This window comes from Pristis pectinata, chromosome 31 (genome assembly GCF_009764475.1).
Source record: "Pristis pectinata isolate sPriPec2 chromosome 31, sPriPec2.1.pri, whole genome shotgun sequence".
Taxonomy (NCBI): Eukaryota; Metazoa; Chordata; class Chondrichthyes; order Rhinopristiformes; family Pristidae; genus Pristis; species Pristis pectinata.
Window position 1 is genome coordinate 10,550,697 of NC_067435.1, and position 15,197 is coordinate 10,565,893.

Below are 15,197 nucleotides of genomic sequence, written 5' to 3' on the forward strand. Positions count from 1 at the left end.
CCTCGAACTCCCAGGGCTACTGCTTTTGCTGAGGCTCTGGTGGGCTTTGAACCCGACCATCCGACTCAGCAAGGAGGGAGTGAGACCAAGGCTGACTCAGATAGCTTTCCCGGTCTAGTGCCCTGCAGTGGGTCAGGACAGAGTCTCTCCTCACACCTCAACAGCTAACCCCAGTGAACCCAAAAGATCATGTTGGCAGGAATGGATGGAGGGGCTTTCACGACCACTTCCTATTGCTGCTTTCCTAAGAGAAAGACAAATGTGGATCAGGGTCTTTGATCAAAGCAGCAAGTTTTATTTCTGAGCACTGACCCCTGTCCGCCAGGGCAGGGATCAGGGGTCACCGGGCCTAGCAAATCAAAGGAAGCCTGAGGTAAAGTTATGGCTTCTATCAGGAACCTTAGACTCAGAGCAGCATCGGTGATGGGGCGTTCACTTCATTCATTTTAATTTGCAACATCTGAAATTCTTGGTGCAAGAGACCTTTAGGTGTGTCTCCCTTTTGAGATGCTTCTCAGCTCGGCAGCTTCCTCCCTCCCGGCAGCTATTTATTCCATGAAAATAACAAAGTGAGAATCTGTGGATCCGGAGATCTGTGGATGAAGGAAGTTTCCAGCCTCAGTGTGGGAAGGACCTGCATAACATGCCATGTAAATTATAGCCCACAATCAGGCCATTCAGCCCAACTGCACTGCACTAGGGTTTCCACTCCACAAGAACCTCCTCCCACCCACTTCGCCCTTTCTCCCTCATGTATCATTGCATCCATGATGTTTGCCTCAAACATTCCTCATGGGAGTGAGTTACACCTTCCCACCATTGTCAGGGTGAAGAAATTTAGCCCAGAAATTGGACCCATTTTTCCATAAAATGTCCATAAAAATCATCCTGTGCATTGTTTGCTCCATTTCCCAGTGGCCTGGGAACTTCTGGGCACAATTCATCTTAAAACAGGCACCATTTCCTCAGCTTCACACAATACCACAAAACCACCGTCCCACCAATCCCATAGCACCACCAATCCCATAGAACCATCCATCCCACCATCCCACCAATCCATGAAACCACCAATTCCACCATCCCACTAATCCCACAAAACCATCCATCCTATTCTGCCATTCCCCATCAATCCAGACATCCAGGTTCTTGCTAACATGGAATTTCCATTGGGTTCACAAGGGATGACAGGAAGTTCCCGGTCAAATTTTCCGAGTGACAGGAAGAGTTGTCATCGTGTTTCACTCTGTGAAAAAATCAAATTTCAAATAGAAAATGTGGAAAGGAAGGGCAAATAACAACTGAATTTCCAAGCAATGAAGATCTTAATTATTACAATAGAGTCCATACCTCCTCCCAGCAGTTCCATTCCCCCCTTGTTCCCCTTCACCCATTCTCACATGTCCATCAACCCTTTTCATTCTTTTACCACTTTCCCACACTGGGGACGATTTACAGCAGCCAAATAAACCACCGCGTCTTGTGGTCATAGAGAGAAGGTGCAAACTCCACACAGACAGCACTGGAGGTAAGGATTGAACCTGGGTCGCTGGTGCCCTGAGGGAGCGGTTCTACTAGCCGCACAACCACGGCACTCCTGCTGAGACAGCTCCAGCAAGCCGGGTTCATTCCTGAAATCCAGTGCTGTCTGTGTGGAGTTGGCACGTCCTCCCTATGACTGCGTGGGTTTCCGCCAACATACCAAAGACATGCTGGTAGGTTATCTGGCCACTATAGATTGTCCCCGGTGTTGGTGCATGGCAGGAGAATAAAAGTGAGAAAAAGGAGCTGCTGAAGCAACTCAGTGGGTCAGGCAGCATCTGTGGAGGGAAATGGACAGTCAATGGACTGAAAGAGTAGAGGGGAGATCGCCGGCATAAAGAGGTGAGGGGAAGGGATGGAACAAAAGCTGGCAAGTGATAGGTGGATCCAGGTGAGGAGAGGTGACAGATGGATGGAGGGGTGAGTGGGAATAGCGACAGAGGCCGGGAGGTAATGGGGGAGGTGACAAAGGGCTGCGGATGATGGGATCTGATAGGACAGGAAGGTGGAGCATGGAGCCAAATAAGGGAGGTGGGGAGGGCAGAGGGGAACAGTGTGGGAGTGTATGGGTGATGGGTAGATGGGAAATAGTAGGGGAAGGGGACTACAGGGGGTACTGATAGGCATGTGTGTGAGAAAATAAGTTGCAAATAAGAGAGAGGGAATGGGACTGATGGGATTTCTCTGTTAGGAACCAGTATGAACCTAGTGGGGTGAATGGCCTCTCTCTGTGTCATATTAAGTAAGCAATTTACAACAGCATAGAATGCACTCCATGTGGTGAAAACAAAGGCTGGAAAGTACTAGTGTGCAGAGTTTTCTAGCTGAAGTTGGAACATTATTCCCCACCAGACACCTTTGCCACTCTCCATTCCTTCGAGACTTTTCTTAATACCTCCTCCTTTGTCTGATACTATTGGCACATTTCCAGGTATCTTTTGTCAGTGGCTGGATGTCAGACTTTTCGTGAAGCAAAAAATTCTCCAGCACCACCTCACTGCGGTAGTTGTCACCATGTGGCCTGCACGTTGCTGTTTTGGTTGTGGGTCACCATGGAAGAAATACACTGATAGTCAAGATCCAAGATCACGGCACGACTGGGGTGCTTGAACCCTGCACTCCACAGGGCATCTGAAGGAGAACAGTAGCTTAGTCCAGGAACTGTGTGAGGGCAGGGTGAGTAAATGGGTCAAAGACCAGGTTCTTGTGGGGTTAGGCGGGGGGTTTGCTTCAGGGGATTCATGAGCTGGTTGGGGGGGGGGCTGTCAGATTGGTTTGGGTTCAGTAGAGGGGGACGTTTCTAAGTCATGGAACCAATAGTTACAGTTGGAACTACTATGGAACCATGAATGGTACAGTGGTGCGTCTAGTAGAGCCTCTGCTTCACAGTTCCAGAAACCTAAATTCAATCCTGACCTCTGGTGCTGCCTGTGTGGAGTTTGCACGTTCTCCTTGTGAGCTCAGGGGTTTCCCCTGAGTGCTCCGGTTTCCACCCACATCCCAAAGATGTGTGGGTTGGGAGGTTAATTGGCTGCTGTAAATTGCCCTTGGTGTGTGTGCAGGTGAGTGGTAGAACCTGGGGGGGACTTGAGGGGAATGGGAGGGGGGAGAATAAAATAGGGGATTAATGTAGTATCAGTGTAAAGTGGGTGGTTGATGGTCAGCACAGACTCTGTGGGATGAAGGGCCTGTTTCCCTGCTTTATCTCTTTATAACTCCGATCTTTCAGCCTTTCATTTATAAATTAGGTACATCCCCACAAGGGAGAAAGGTAAAGCTCCCTTGGTGGCAAAAGTGATAGAGAATACAGCTAGCCAGATGAAATTAGTGGATGATGCAAAATCTCAGTAAATGGAAGATGGTAGAGGTCATAGATGGGGTGTTAAGTGGTCCTGATAAGTTTGTCTGCTAACTGTCTCCAGACACAGAGCGGTGCTGGAGGACTTGAAATGGGTAATGTTTGAAGAGGAGTTCAAGGCAAACTAGAGGAACAAGACCTCATGTTCCACCCCGGGTAGTGTACAATCCAAAGTCAAAGTCAAACTTATTGTCAGATGCACAAGTACATGTATACACAGGCGCAATGAAAAACTTACTTGCAGCAGCATCACAGGCACATAGCATCAGATAAGCAGCATTCATTCACAAGAAAAAGATCAATTAAACGTAAATTGTAATCATTTTTTATAAGAAAGAACACAATTAGAACAAAAAAAAGTCCATTTTAATGCAAAGTGATCAAAGTAGTCTTAATGTTGCTAAACTGTAGTGATTAGGGTTGTGCAGGTTGATTCAAGAACTGAATGGTTGAAGGGAAGTAACTGTTCTTGAACCTGGAGGTGTGGGACTTCAGGCTTCTGTACCTCCTGCCCAATGGTAGCTGCCAGAAGATGGCATGGCCCGGAACTCAATGCAGGAGTGGGCTGCTCCTGAGAATCAAGAAACTATTTTCCTCTGCCTCAAAAATATTCAAAGACTCTGCTTCCACTGCTGTTTGAAGAAGAGACTTCCAAAGACTCATGGTCATCAGAGAGAATGGTCCCCTGAGTCTGTCCCACCATACAATACGTTTCAAACAAATCACCTCTTCCTCTTCTAAACTCCAACCCTAGCCTGCCCAAGCCATTATTGTATGACAACCCACTCTGGATACATTTTCCACATGTGGAGGAGTTCAGGATGAGGGAGGCGTGACCATTGAGCTCGACTATTCTGAAACTTGTAAACTCTTCACCCAATGTGCACTGAGTTGTGAGAAGTTCTCCCACAGGGCCTGCCAATTGGATTTATGATATTAAAACTGTGATCAATAGGTGATCACAGAATGATAGAGTGGATGTGGAGAGGATGTTTCCATAGGTAGGAGAATCTCGGATCTGAGGGCACAGCTTCAGAATAAAGGACATCCCTTTAGAACAGAGATGAGGAGGAATGTTCTCAGCCAGAGGTTGGTGAATCTGTGGAATTCATTGCCACAGAGGGCTGTGGACACCAAGTCATTGGGTATATTTAAGGCAGAGATTGATAGATTCTTGATTGGTAAGCAGTTAGCGTAATGCTTTATGGTGCCAGTGACCCGGGTTCAATTCCAGCTGCTGTCTGTAAGGAGTTTGTACGTTCTCCCCGTGTCTGCATGAGTTTCCTCTGGGTGCTCCGGTTTCCTCCCACTTTCCAAAGACGTACGGGTTAGGAAGTTGTGGGCGTGCTATGTTGGCGCCAGAAGTGTGGCGACACTTGCGGGCTGCCCCCAGAACACTCTATGCAGAAGATATATTTCACTGTGTGTTTCGAAGTACATGTGACTAATAAAGATATCTTATCTTAGAGGTTACTGGGAGAAGATGGGTGAATGGGGTTGAGGAAAAGAAAATCAACCATAATTGAATGGAGGAGCAGACTCGATGGGCTGAATGGCCTACCCGTGCTGTGCTCCATTATTCCCTTCCAGAACAGGTCAAAGACCAGCACCCTCTCCCCACTCCTGGATGTCAGGTTTGCTGATGAGCTGTTCCTGGGTGAGAGGAAGCAGCGTTTCTGGCTTTACAAGTGAGCAGGAGGGAGCCAACCCAACAGGGGCAAGGGACTGAGGAGAGGCCCAGCTGAATGAAGCCTCCTTCCCATTGTACTGGCCCTGTGACACCTGACCCCTCAACGCACTGCCGTCCAAGTACAGGAAGACTCCAAAAACCCAACATCCGGCTCGCTCGTTACCTGGAATATGATCCAGGGGTCGGCTGGAGTCAGGGATAAGATCCAGAACATCGGGGGTCAAGAATGTGGGAGGGTTTGCAGCCAGAACCAGTGTCCAGAATGCTGGTATATTTCCTGATCCCTTTAAGCTCGCTGAGGTCACTGGAAAATTTATTCTACTGCACATGTAACATGTTAAAAAGAGTAAAATGATAGTGTGTTGGGGTATTAGTAGGGGTAACATCCAATATTTGAGAGAATCTAACAGTTCGGCACCACCAAGGATGCCAGAATATCGGAGTTTTACTGTAACGGGATTAAAGCTTGCTATAGTAGTCAATCCTCTCACGTTGATGCCTTGCTTCTATGGACAGAGTGTTCTCACTCCCCCAGTGCCTATTGTACCCTTGACTAACAATCGCCATGCACACTCTGTGCAGTAAGGCTCTGATAATGAGCCACACATTGATATGGCAACTACTCTGCCCAAGACCGCAAGAAATTGTGGGGAGTTGTAAATGTAGACTGGTCCATTACACAAACCAGCCTTTCCTCCATGGACTCTTGTTTACACTTCCCACTGCCTCGGGAAAACAGCCAGCATACTCTAGACAGATGGTATTGTTTTCCCAAGGTCGAAATGCCTAATACCAGAGGGCATGCATTTAAGGTGAGAGGGTGAAAGTTCAAAGGAGATGTGCGGGGCAAGTCTTTTACACAGAGGGTGGTGGGTGCCTGGAATGTGCTGCCAGGGGTGGTGGTGGAGGCAGATACGACAGGGGCGTTCAAGAGGCTCTTAAGATAGGCACATGAATGGAAGGATATGGACATTGCGTAGGGAGAAGGGTTAGTTTAGTTGGGCATTTGATTATTAATTTAGTTAGTTCAGCACAGCATCGTGGGCTAAAGGACCTGTTCCTGTGCCGTACTGTTCTGTGTTCTGTGACACCCCCACCCCCCACCCCTGTCATAATCAAGGACCCCTCTCACCCCTCCCGTCAGACAGAAGGTACGAAAGCCTGAGAGCATATACCAGCAGACTCAAGGACAGCTTCGATCCCGCTCTTTTGAACCCGCTCTTTCTATCAGACTCTTTTGAACAGACCTCTTATGTGCTAAAATGAACTCTTTGTCTATCTGCACTTTCTCTGTAACTGCAACACTATATTCTCCATTCTGTTTCTCTTTTTGCTACATCAATGTACTTACGTATGGCATGATCTCTCTGGGTGACAGGCAAACAAAAGGTTTTTATTGTACTTCAGTATGTGTGACAATAATAAACCAATACCAATATGCCAGGAATTTGATGGTGCCAGAGCAGCAGATTTTCCAGACTAATATTAAAACTCCAACACATCAACACATCTTGAAATGAATTTTTCTTACGTATTACACAGAAACATCCTAGTGAAGCCTGTAAGTTTCAAGGAAGCATGGGAACTGTGAGCTGTAGCAAGTGGACGGGGAGTGTGTTCATGGGGTCCCTGGGAAATGGACAGGGAATTCGGCAAACATCACCTGGTGAGCCATGCGCCCAGCCAGTGGGATTTCCAAATGGTCAGAGACCAGAATTATTGGAGTTATACTGTACTAATTGATGAGCAAAAAAGGTTAGCATGACGCAGTGGGCCAAAGGACCTTTTTTTATGTACTGTTCGACTCTACAACTCTGTGACTCTCATTCTCTGAACAGTAGGCAGGATCGTCTGAGGTGATACCCACCAGCCGCTCTGCACCTCTTCAATGATCAGCAGTGTTGCCCATGTTCCCAGCAGGCGGATCCCACGATGAATCGTGTCTCAATGGTGAGATTCTGTGCGGTGTAGTCACTCCAAGGGGAAATGTGGCCAAACACTTGGGGAGTCATACAGCATGGAAACAGACCCTTTGGCCCAACACATCCATGCTGACCAAGGTGTGTATCTGACCTAGTCCCAGTTGCTTGCACGAAGAGAGTTTCCGAACAGATGGGGGTTGGAAAATCAAACTGAACAATTAATTTGGGCAAGTTCCATTACTCCCAGTATGATATGACAAAGGAGTCTGGTTCTCCATTTTAAACAGGGAATGTTTTTCCCAGGGCGACAATGGCTAACATGAGGGGACATAATTTTAAGGTGACTGGAGGAAGGTATAAGGGGGATGTCAGGGGTAAGTTTTTTACACAGAGAGTGGTGGGCGCATGGAACGCACTGCCTGCAGAGGTTGTGGGGGCAGATACGTTAGGAACATTTAAGAGACCCTTGGTTAGACACATGAATGGTAGAAAAATAGGGGGCTATGAGGGAGGGAAGGGTTAGATAGATTTTAGAGCAGGATAAAATGTCAGCACAAGATTGTGTGCTGTAGTGTTCTATGTTCTGGGCAAGTTTGTAAATAACTTGCAATATAAGGCAGGCAACAGAAATGTAATTGTGTTGAAATTATCTCCAACAGTGTGAATGTATCTAAAACTGAAGGAGTAACGGAGTAATGGATAGACTATTGAATAGAAGGGATTATTGTAGGAAATATTATCTCGATAACATATCGGAGTTGATGATATTCTGTCTTGAGTATTGTATTCTAGTAATTGACAACTTGTCAACCAATATTCCCCTCATTGACATTGCCTGTTGTTCTTGTCATTGTGTGGGTTCCCTCCAGGATCTCCACTTCCTCCATCATCTCAAAGCTGTTTTGGTACGTTAATTGGCTGCAGTAAATTATCCCGGGTGTAAGGGGGTGGGGGGGTGTATCTGGGTGGTGTTGATGGGTGTGAGAAGGAATAGGTTACGGATCAACTGACTCAGCAGTCCCACCACTTCTAGCTGTGAATGGTAGTGGTCAATTGAACAGCTAGTGGGAGAAAGAGACTCCAAGAACATCGCCCTCCTCAGTGACTGAGGGGCTCAGTATGTGAGTCCAAGAGACGAGGGTGAAGTATTCATGGCCATGTTCAGCCTGAAGTGCTGAACAGATGATCCTTCTTGGCTTCCCCCTGGGACCACGTCCCCACCCCTCAGACCCATCAACGAAGCCAGTCTTCAGCCAATTTGATTCACTCCATGTGATGTCAAGAAATGGCTGAGGGCAGTGGATGCAACAAAGGTTAAGGGGCCAGACAACATCCCAGCTCCAGTGCTCAAGACCTGCCCTCCAGAACTAGCTGCACCTTTAGCCAAGCTGTTCCAGCTCTGTTACAACACTGGCATCTACCCAACAATTGTCCGGGTATATGCAGTTCTCAAAAAGGACAAATCCGATCCGTCTAACTGCTGTCAACCTAATCTATGCTCACTCATCTGCAAACTAATGGAAGGTGCTATCTACAGTGCTATCAAGTGGCATTTACTCACCATTCACAATGCCCATTTGGAGTTTTGGTGGGACCACTCAGCCTTGGTCCAAACATGGAGCAAAGACCTGAATTCCAGAGGAGAGGTGAGAGTGACTGCTCTTGATACCAAGGCAGCCTTTGACCAAGTGGAACATCAAGGACTGAAGTCAAGGGGCATCAAAGGGAGACCACTCCAGCGGTTGGGTCATACGTCACATAGAGGAAGATTATTGGGGGTCAATCATTCCATCACTGTGGGAGTCCTTGGCCCAACCATCTTTCAGCTGCTTCATCAATGACCTTCCTTCCGTCATAAAACAGAAGTGGGGTGTTCACTGAAGACTGTGCAACGTTCCATTCCAGTTGTAACTCCTCAGCTAATGAAGCAGCCTGTGCCTGCAGCAGCAAGGCACAGGCAATGTTCAATCATGAGTTGATAATTGACAGAAGGGAGTCTAACCACTACACTTACTCAGCATCATTACCATTGCCAAGCCCTTCACTGTTAACATTCTAGGAGTCACCACTGACCAAAAACTCAGCTGGACCAGACACAAAACATCATGGTTACAAGAGCAGATCCCGTGGCAACTGACTCACATCCTGACATCCTAAAGCCTTTCTACCATCTACAAGGCATGCCAGGAACATGATGAAATATTCTCCACTTGCCTGGATGAGTTCAGTACCAGCAACACTCAAGAGACCATGGAGCCACAGTGGCTGGTCCACTTTGTGTTACTAGTCAGGGTGATCTCCATGGTGTTGATGGTGGGGTTTGGACAATGCGAATACCATCTTGTGAACATTACCTGCCACTTACCTGCCCATTTCTGAACATTGTCTAGGTTTTGCACTTGTGGGGATGGGCAATTTTGTCATCTGAGGAAATCTGAATGGAATTGAACATTGTGCCATCATCACTTCTGACTTTATGTTGGAAGAAAGGTCATTGTTGAAGCAACTGAGGTTTGGGCCTAGGACTCTGCCCTGAGAAACTCCAGCATTGATGCCCTGGGACTTGATGATTAACCATTAATAACTTCAACCTCTTTCCTTAATGTTAGGCTTGACTCCAACTGTGGAGACATTACTCAGTGACAACTTTACCCGGGCTCCTTGATAGCCACACTAAGTCAAACAGGACTGGCAGTCGCACTCATCCACCTCTGAAACTCTTCTCTTCTCTGTCATTGGACCAATGCTCTGATGAGATCTGGAAGTGAGTGGCTCTGATGGAACCCACACTGAGCAGGTCACTGGTGAACAGGAGCCACTAGAAAGAATGAAGACATCCATCTCTTTTTTGCATTGGCAGTTTAAAGGGTTGTGATGGAAGTATCTGAGATATTGGCTGAAAGATATACTTCATGGAGGATGTGGTTTGATTAGTTTGAAAGATGCTCCCTACCAGATAAGACAAGTGTCTGGGCATCTGGGGTGATACAGTGGTACAACTAGTACAGATCCAGCAACCAGGTTCATTCCTAATCACCAGTGCTGTCTGTGTGGAGTTTGGACGCTCTCCCTGTGATGTTGGGTTTCCGTGGGTCCTCCAGTTTCCTCCCACATCCCAAAGGTGTGTGGGTCAGTAGGTTAATTGACCGCTGTAAGTTTGTCCTAGTGTGCAGGTGAGTGGTAGAGTCTGGGAGGGGGACAGTTAGTAGCAAAGTGGGAAGGATAAAATGGAATTAGTGTAGGATTAGTGTAAATAGCTGGTTGATGATTGGTGCAGATTGGGCCAAAGGGCCTGTTCCCTGCCCGTATCTCTCTATGACTATTAAGACTCTTTGTGACTTTGAAGGCTCAACTCATCTGGGTGAGGATCTGTTATCTCTCAGCCCTGGGTGAATGCTGGCTGGTCCATTCAGTTTATTATTACTGTTCTACCTGCTGTTATAAGACTCCTGAGTGGATAAAGATGGACTCTTGGTCTCTCAATCTACCTGGTCGTGGCCCTTAAACTTTAATTGTCTGCCTGCACTGCACTTTCTCTGTAACTGTAACACTATATTCAGCATTCTTTTCTTTTACATTTTGTAGCACTTGAATATACTTAGGAATGGTATGTTCCATCTGGATGGCACGCAAACAAAAACTTTTCACTATATCTCGGTACGTGTGACAATAATAAACCAATACCAATTACAGGTGGTGCAACATTAATGTGCTCTGTGAGATTCAACTTCTGTGAAAAGCTTTCCATAAAGAAACCCAGGGGACTGCTGAGCGGTGATATTCAATAACGTTCAGCGCTACTTCTGTTATTGTGCGAGTCTATCCCATGGACAGTGTGGGGTGTATCTGTAGAAGTGTGCCTTGGCTGTAACACGTAAGAGCTGCTTCACGTGAAAGGAAGCTGTGTGAGCAGGTCCAGACCATGGAATCTGGTGCCGGGAACCTGCTCCGAGTGGGACCTCTATGTTAAATACTTACCCCTTGGTCTGCCAAACCCCACAACTTCCCACTTCTACGTTACAAACCTAAACATCCCACTAACGCCAATTCCAATTAAGGGGCCACACAGTGGCACAGCTGGTAGAGCTGTTGCCTCATGGATCCACCTACCTGGGTTCGATCCCGACCTCCGGTGCTGTGTGTGTGGAGTTCGCACGTTCTTCCTGTGACCGTGTGGGTTTCCCCGGGTGCTCTGGGCACATCCCAGCGATTTTGGTCAGTAGGTTAATTGGCCGCTGTAAACTGCCCAAGTAGGTGAGGGGTAGAATTTGGGGACAGGTGAGGGGAATGTGGGGAGTCAAGTTATTTGTCATATTCGCAAGTCCAACGAGGTACAGTACAATGAACATAGAACAGTACAGCACAGGAACAGGCCCGTCAGCCCATGATGTTGTGCCAAACTAATTCAGCTCTTGACATCTAATCCCTCCTGCCTGCACATGGTCCATATCCTCCATTTTCTGCGTATTCATGTGCCTATCTAAGAGCTACTTAAATGCCTCTATCGTATCTGCCTCCACCACCACCCCTGGCAGAGCATTCCAGGCACCCGCCACTCTCTGTGTAAAAAAACTTGCCCCGTGCATCTCCTTTGAACAAATCCCATCTCATCTTAAATGCATGCCCTCCAGTATTAGACATTTCGACCCTGGGGAAAAGATACCAGCTGTCTACTCTATTTATACCTCTCATAACCTGATAAACTTCTATCAGGTCTCCTGTCAGCCTCTGCTGCTCCAGAGAAACTTTGTCTAGCTTTTCCTTAAAACACATGCCCTTCTAATCCAGGCAGCATCCTGGTAACCCTCTTCTGCACTCTCTCCGTAGCCTCCACATCCTTCCTGTAATTAGGAGACCAGAATTGAATGCAATCTCCCAAAGTGCAACACTCCGCACTTGCCCTGATTAAAAACTTGCTTGCAGCAGCATCACAGGCACGTAGGTACAGACAACACAGGGTATAAATTATACATAAAATTATATAATTTAGTACAAAATAGAGAACAATAGTATAAATAGTGCTTGAGGGTCAACATGGACAGTGGGTCAAAGGCCTGCTTCCATGCTCTATGACTCCAGGATCATCTTCTCAGGGGCCAGTGAGGGAAGGGCAATAAATGCCAACCCTGCCAACATTTCCTATGTCTAGTGAATGAAATAAAAAGATAACACAGCTAAAAGTTTAAAGGCCCATCCATTACCAAATAAGAATTGACAGAGCAAAGAGCATAGAACATTACAGCACAGTACAGGCCCTTTGACCCACAATGTTGTGCTGACATTTTATCCTGCTCTAAGATCTATCTAACCCTTCCCTCCCACATAGCCCCCCTTTTCTCTATCATTCATGTGTCTGTCTAAGAGTCTCTTAAGTGTCCCTAATGTATCTGCCCCCACAACCTCTGCCGGCAGTGCGTTCCACGCACCCACCACTCTCTGTGTAAAAAACTTACCCCTGACATCCCCCTTATACCTTCCTCCAATCACCTTAAACTTGTGTCCCCTCATGTTAGCCATTGTCGCCCCGGGAAAAAGTCTCTGACTGCCCACTTGATCTATGCCTCTTATCATCTTGTATCAAGTCACCTCTCATCCTCCTCCTTTCCAGAGAAAAGCCCTAGCTCACTCAACCTATCCTCACAAGACATGCTCTCCAATCCAGGCAGCATCATGGTAAATCTCCTCTGCACCCTCTCTAAAGCTTCCACATCCTTCCTATAATGAGGCGACCAGAACTGAGCACAATACTCCAAGTGTGGTCTAACTAGAGTTCTATAGAGCTGCAACATCACCTCGCTGCTCTTGAACTCAATACCCCGACTAATGAAGGCCAACACACCATACGCTTTCTTAACAACCCTATCGCCACTTAAACTGATGTTAGGATGAGCAATCAAAGCTTGGTCAGTTAGGCCTTAAGATGCATTGTAAGGTTGAAAGTTAAGCAGATGGGGATGAATCTCTCGTTTCCAAAGATTCAAAATCAGATTTATTATCACTGACTTAGAAGATGTGAAGTTTGTTGCTTTGCGGCAGCAGTACAGTACAAGACATAAAAAGTACTATAAGTTACAAAAAGAAGTACATAGTGCAAAAAGGGAATATCGAGGTCGTGTTCATGGGATCATGAACTGTTCAGAAATCTGATGGCGGAGGGGAAGAAGTTGTTTCCAAATCGTTGAGTGTGGGTCTTCAGGCTCCTGTACCTCCTCCCCTATGGCAGTAACGAGAAGAGGGCACGTCTTGGATGGTGAGGGGCCTTAGCGATGGATGCCGTCTTATTGAGGCACCGCCTCTTGAAGGTGACCTCGATGGTGGGGAGGGGAACTTAAGATACACATTGGGTGTTGCTCATGTGTGAGCCTTAAAACTTAAATAAAGCGTGCCCAAACCACAATGCCAGTGACACATATGGTACAAATTGTAGTTACAACAGAATATTCACCCGGTTCTGCTAGGTTATTGAAAATAGGCCATGGTTGTGGTAGAACAGGAACGGGAGCCAAATCCTGGGCAGAATTTGATAATGCAAAAGAGACAAAACACACAAAAACTGCACTTCCCCCCCCCCTTTCTCTCTCTCTGTTGCAATGTTTTTTAAAACTTGTTTTCACTCTGTGCCTGTCAGTAGACATCACCCTCAGCTGCACGATGCTGTGGGTATTGGATTGCAATTCATATTGCACCCAATCATAATTTGAGTTCATCTGTCACTCACAGCTCTGTAATCCCCGTTAATATGCACCGTGAAATACGGGGTATTGCAAAGGCGAACTGCCTTGTTGATGCAGTTGGAACTGCATTCTCTCTGCATCGTGAGGGTGAGGGGTACTTATCGATCTGGTGGAGGGGGAAGGGAGGGGTGACTGAGTTTTGGGGGAGGGGAAAAAGGGGGACGGCTGACACCAGCTCAATGCCATTGGAAAATCAACCAGAGCAAGAAAGCAGCTGTGACTAAGCGCGGAGCAATCTGACATCCGAGCCAAGACTGCAGACAGCGAGAGAGAGAGAGGCATAAGCCAAGCACAGAACAAACCACACATAGAGGGCGATTTAAAGATCCCCTGGATATCGACTGAGAACCACCATGCCAAAATCCGCAGGCGAGTATGTATCAAAACATTAGGTTATTTTTCTTCTCTATTTCCAGTGTTCACTCTGTAACTGGTTAAGCTGCATTGAATAAATAGACGGTTTTTAATGGAGGGTGCTTGCAATATTTCTTTGCAAACCGTAGGAAGCAGCAGCAGTTTCCTGTTAAGCGGAAGATATTGATCCCAGAACCGATGGCAAAAGTATGTAGGAGACGCAGTCAGAGTTTAAACTGATTTCTGCATGAAAGTGAGCTTTCATTAAAATCTTAAATTCGTTTGTTGGATGAAGTTGGTTCTATCTCATTTCATCTGGGACAGGAGTCACATGTTGTAATCTGAGTTGCTATTTTTTCCCTGAGCTCACAGACAGTTGGGTTGGGGGTTGGAAGTGGTGGGTATGATCAGGCATTTTACTTTTTAAGGTGGCATGCAGATTTTGCTTAAAAAGACCAAAGACACACAAAAAAAAGATGGTCCAGACTTGCATTTAATTTGTAAGAAACAGAAATGTGATTTCTTTTCCCTCTGTTTGAGGCATCCCTGGCTCTGTATAATTTTAATGAGCTGAGGGAGGGTACAAACGATTTGTTGACCTTCAATCAGTGCACAGAGGTTGCAATGTGTACCATCAATCAGCTGAACTATTCTTGAACAAACCATTAGTTTGCCTATCTATTGCACAATTTAGGATGGTACAGAATGTACATGAACTGTAGCTATAGCAAGGTACATTTATGTAGTGTTTTCAATGTAGCAAAAGATCCCAAGGGGTTTTACTGACCAAAGCTGGGCCATGTTAAGGAGACTTGGGGCAGGTAACTTTAAGCTTGCTCTGAGATGTAGGTTTCAAGGAATGTCTTGAAGAAGGGAAAAGATGCTGAGAAGTTTATTTCATAGAGTACTACAGCAAAGAAACAGGCTCTTCGGCCCATCTAATCCATGCCGCCTGATGTTCTGCTAGTCCATCCACCTGCGCCGTGACCATATCCCTCCAAATCCCTCCCATCCAAACTTCTCTTAAATGTTACAATTGAACCTGCGTCTACCACTTCCACTGGCAGCTTGTTCCACACTCGCACCACTGTCTGTGAAGA

General features: G+C 46.5%; 1 protein-coding gene across 1 annotated transcript in view; it reads left to right on the forward strand.

Moving 5' to 3' along the window:
* The first annotated feature begins 13,769 nt into the window (after positions 1-13,769).
* Positions 13,770-15,197, forward strand: part of LOC127585033 (transitional endoplasmic reticulum ATPase-like) — a 52,817-nt gene continuing 51,389 nt past the window's right edge. The window contains exon 1 of the mRNA XM_052042158.1: positions 13,770-14,116. Within this exon, the coding sequence (XP_051898118.1) occupies positions 14,097-14,116 (20 nt within the window). The 5' untranslated portion in view covers positions 13,770-14,096. The remainder of the gene's footprint in view (positions 14,117-15,197) is intronic.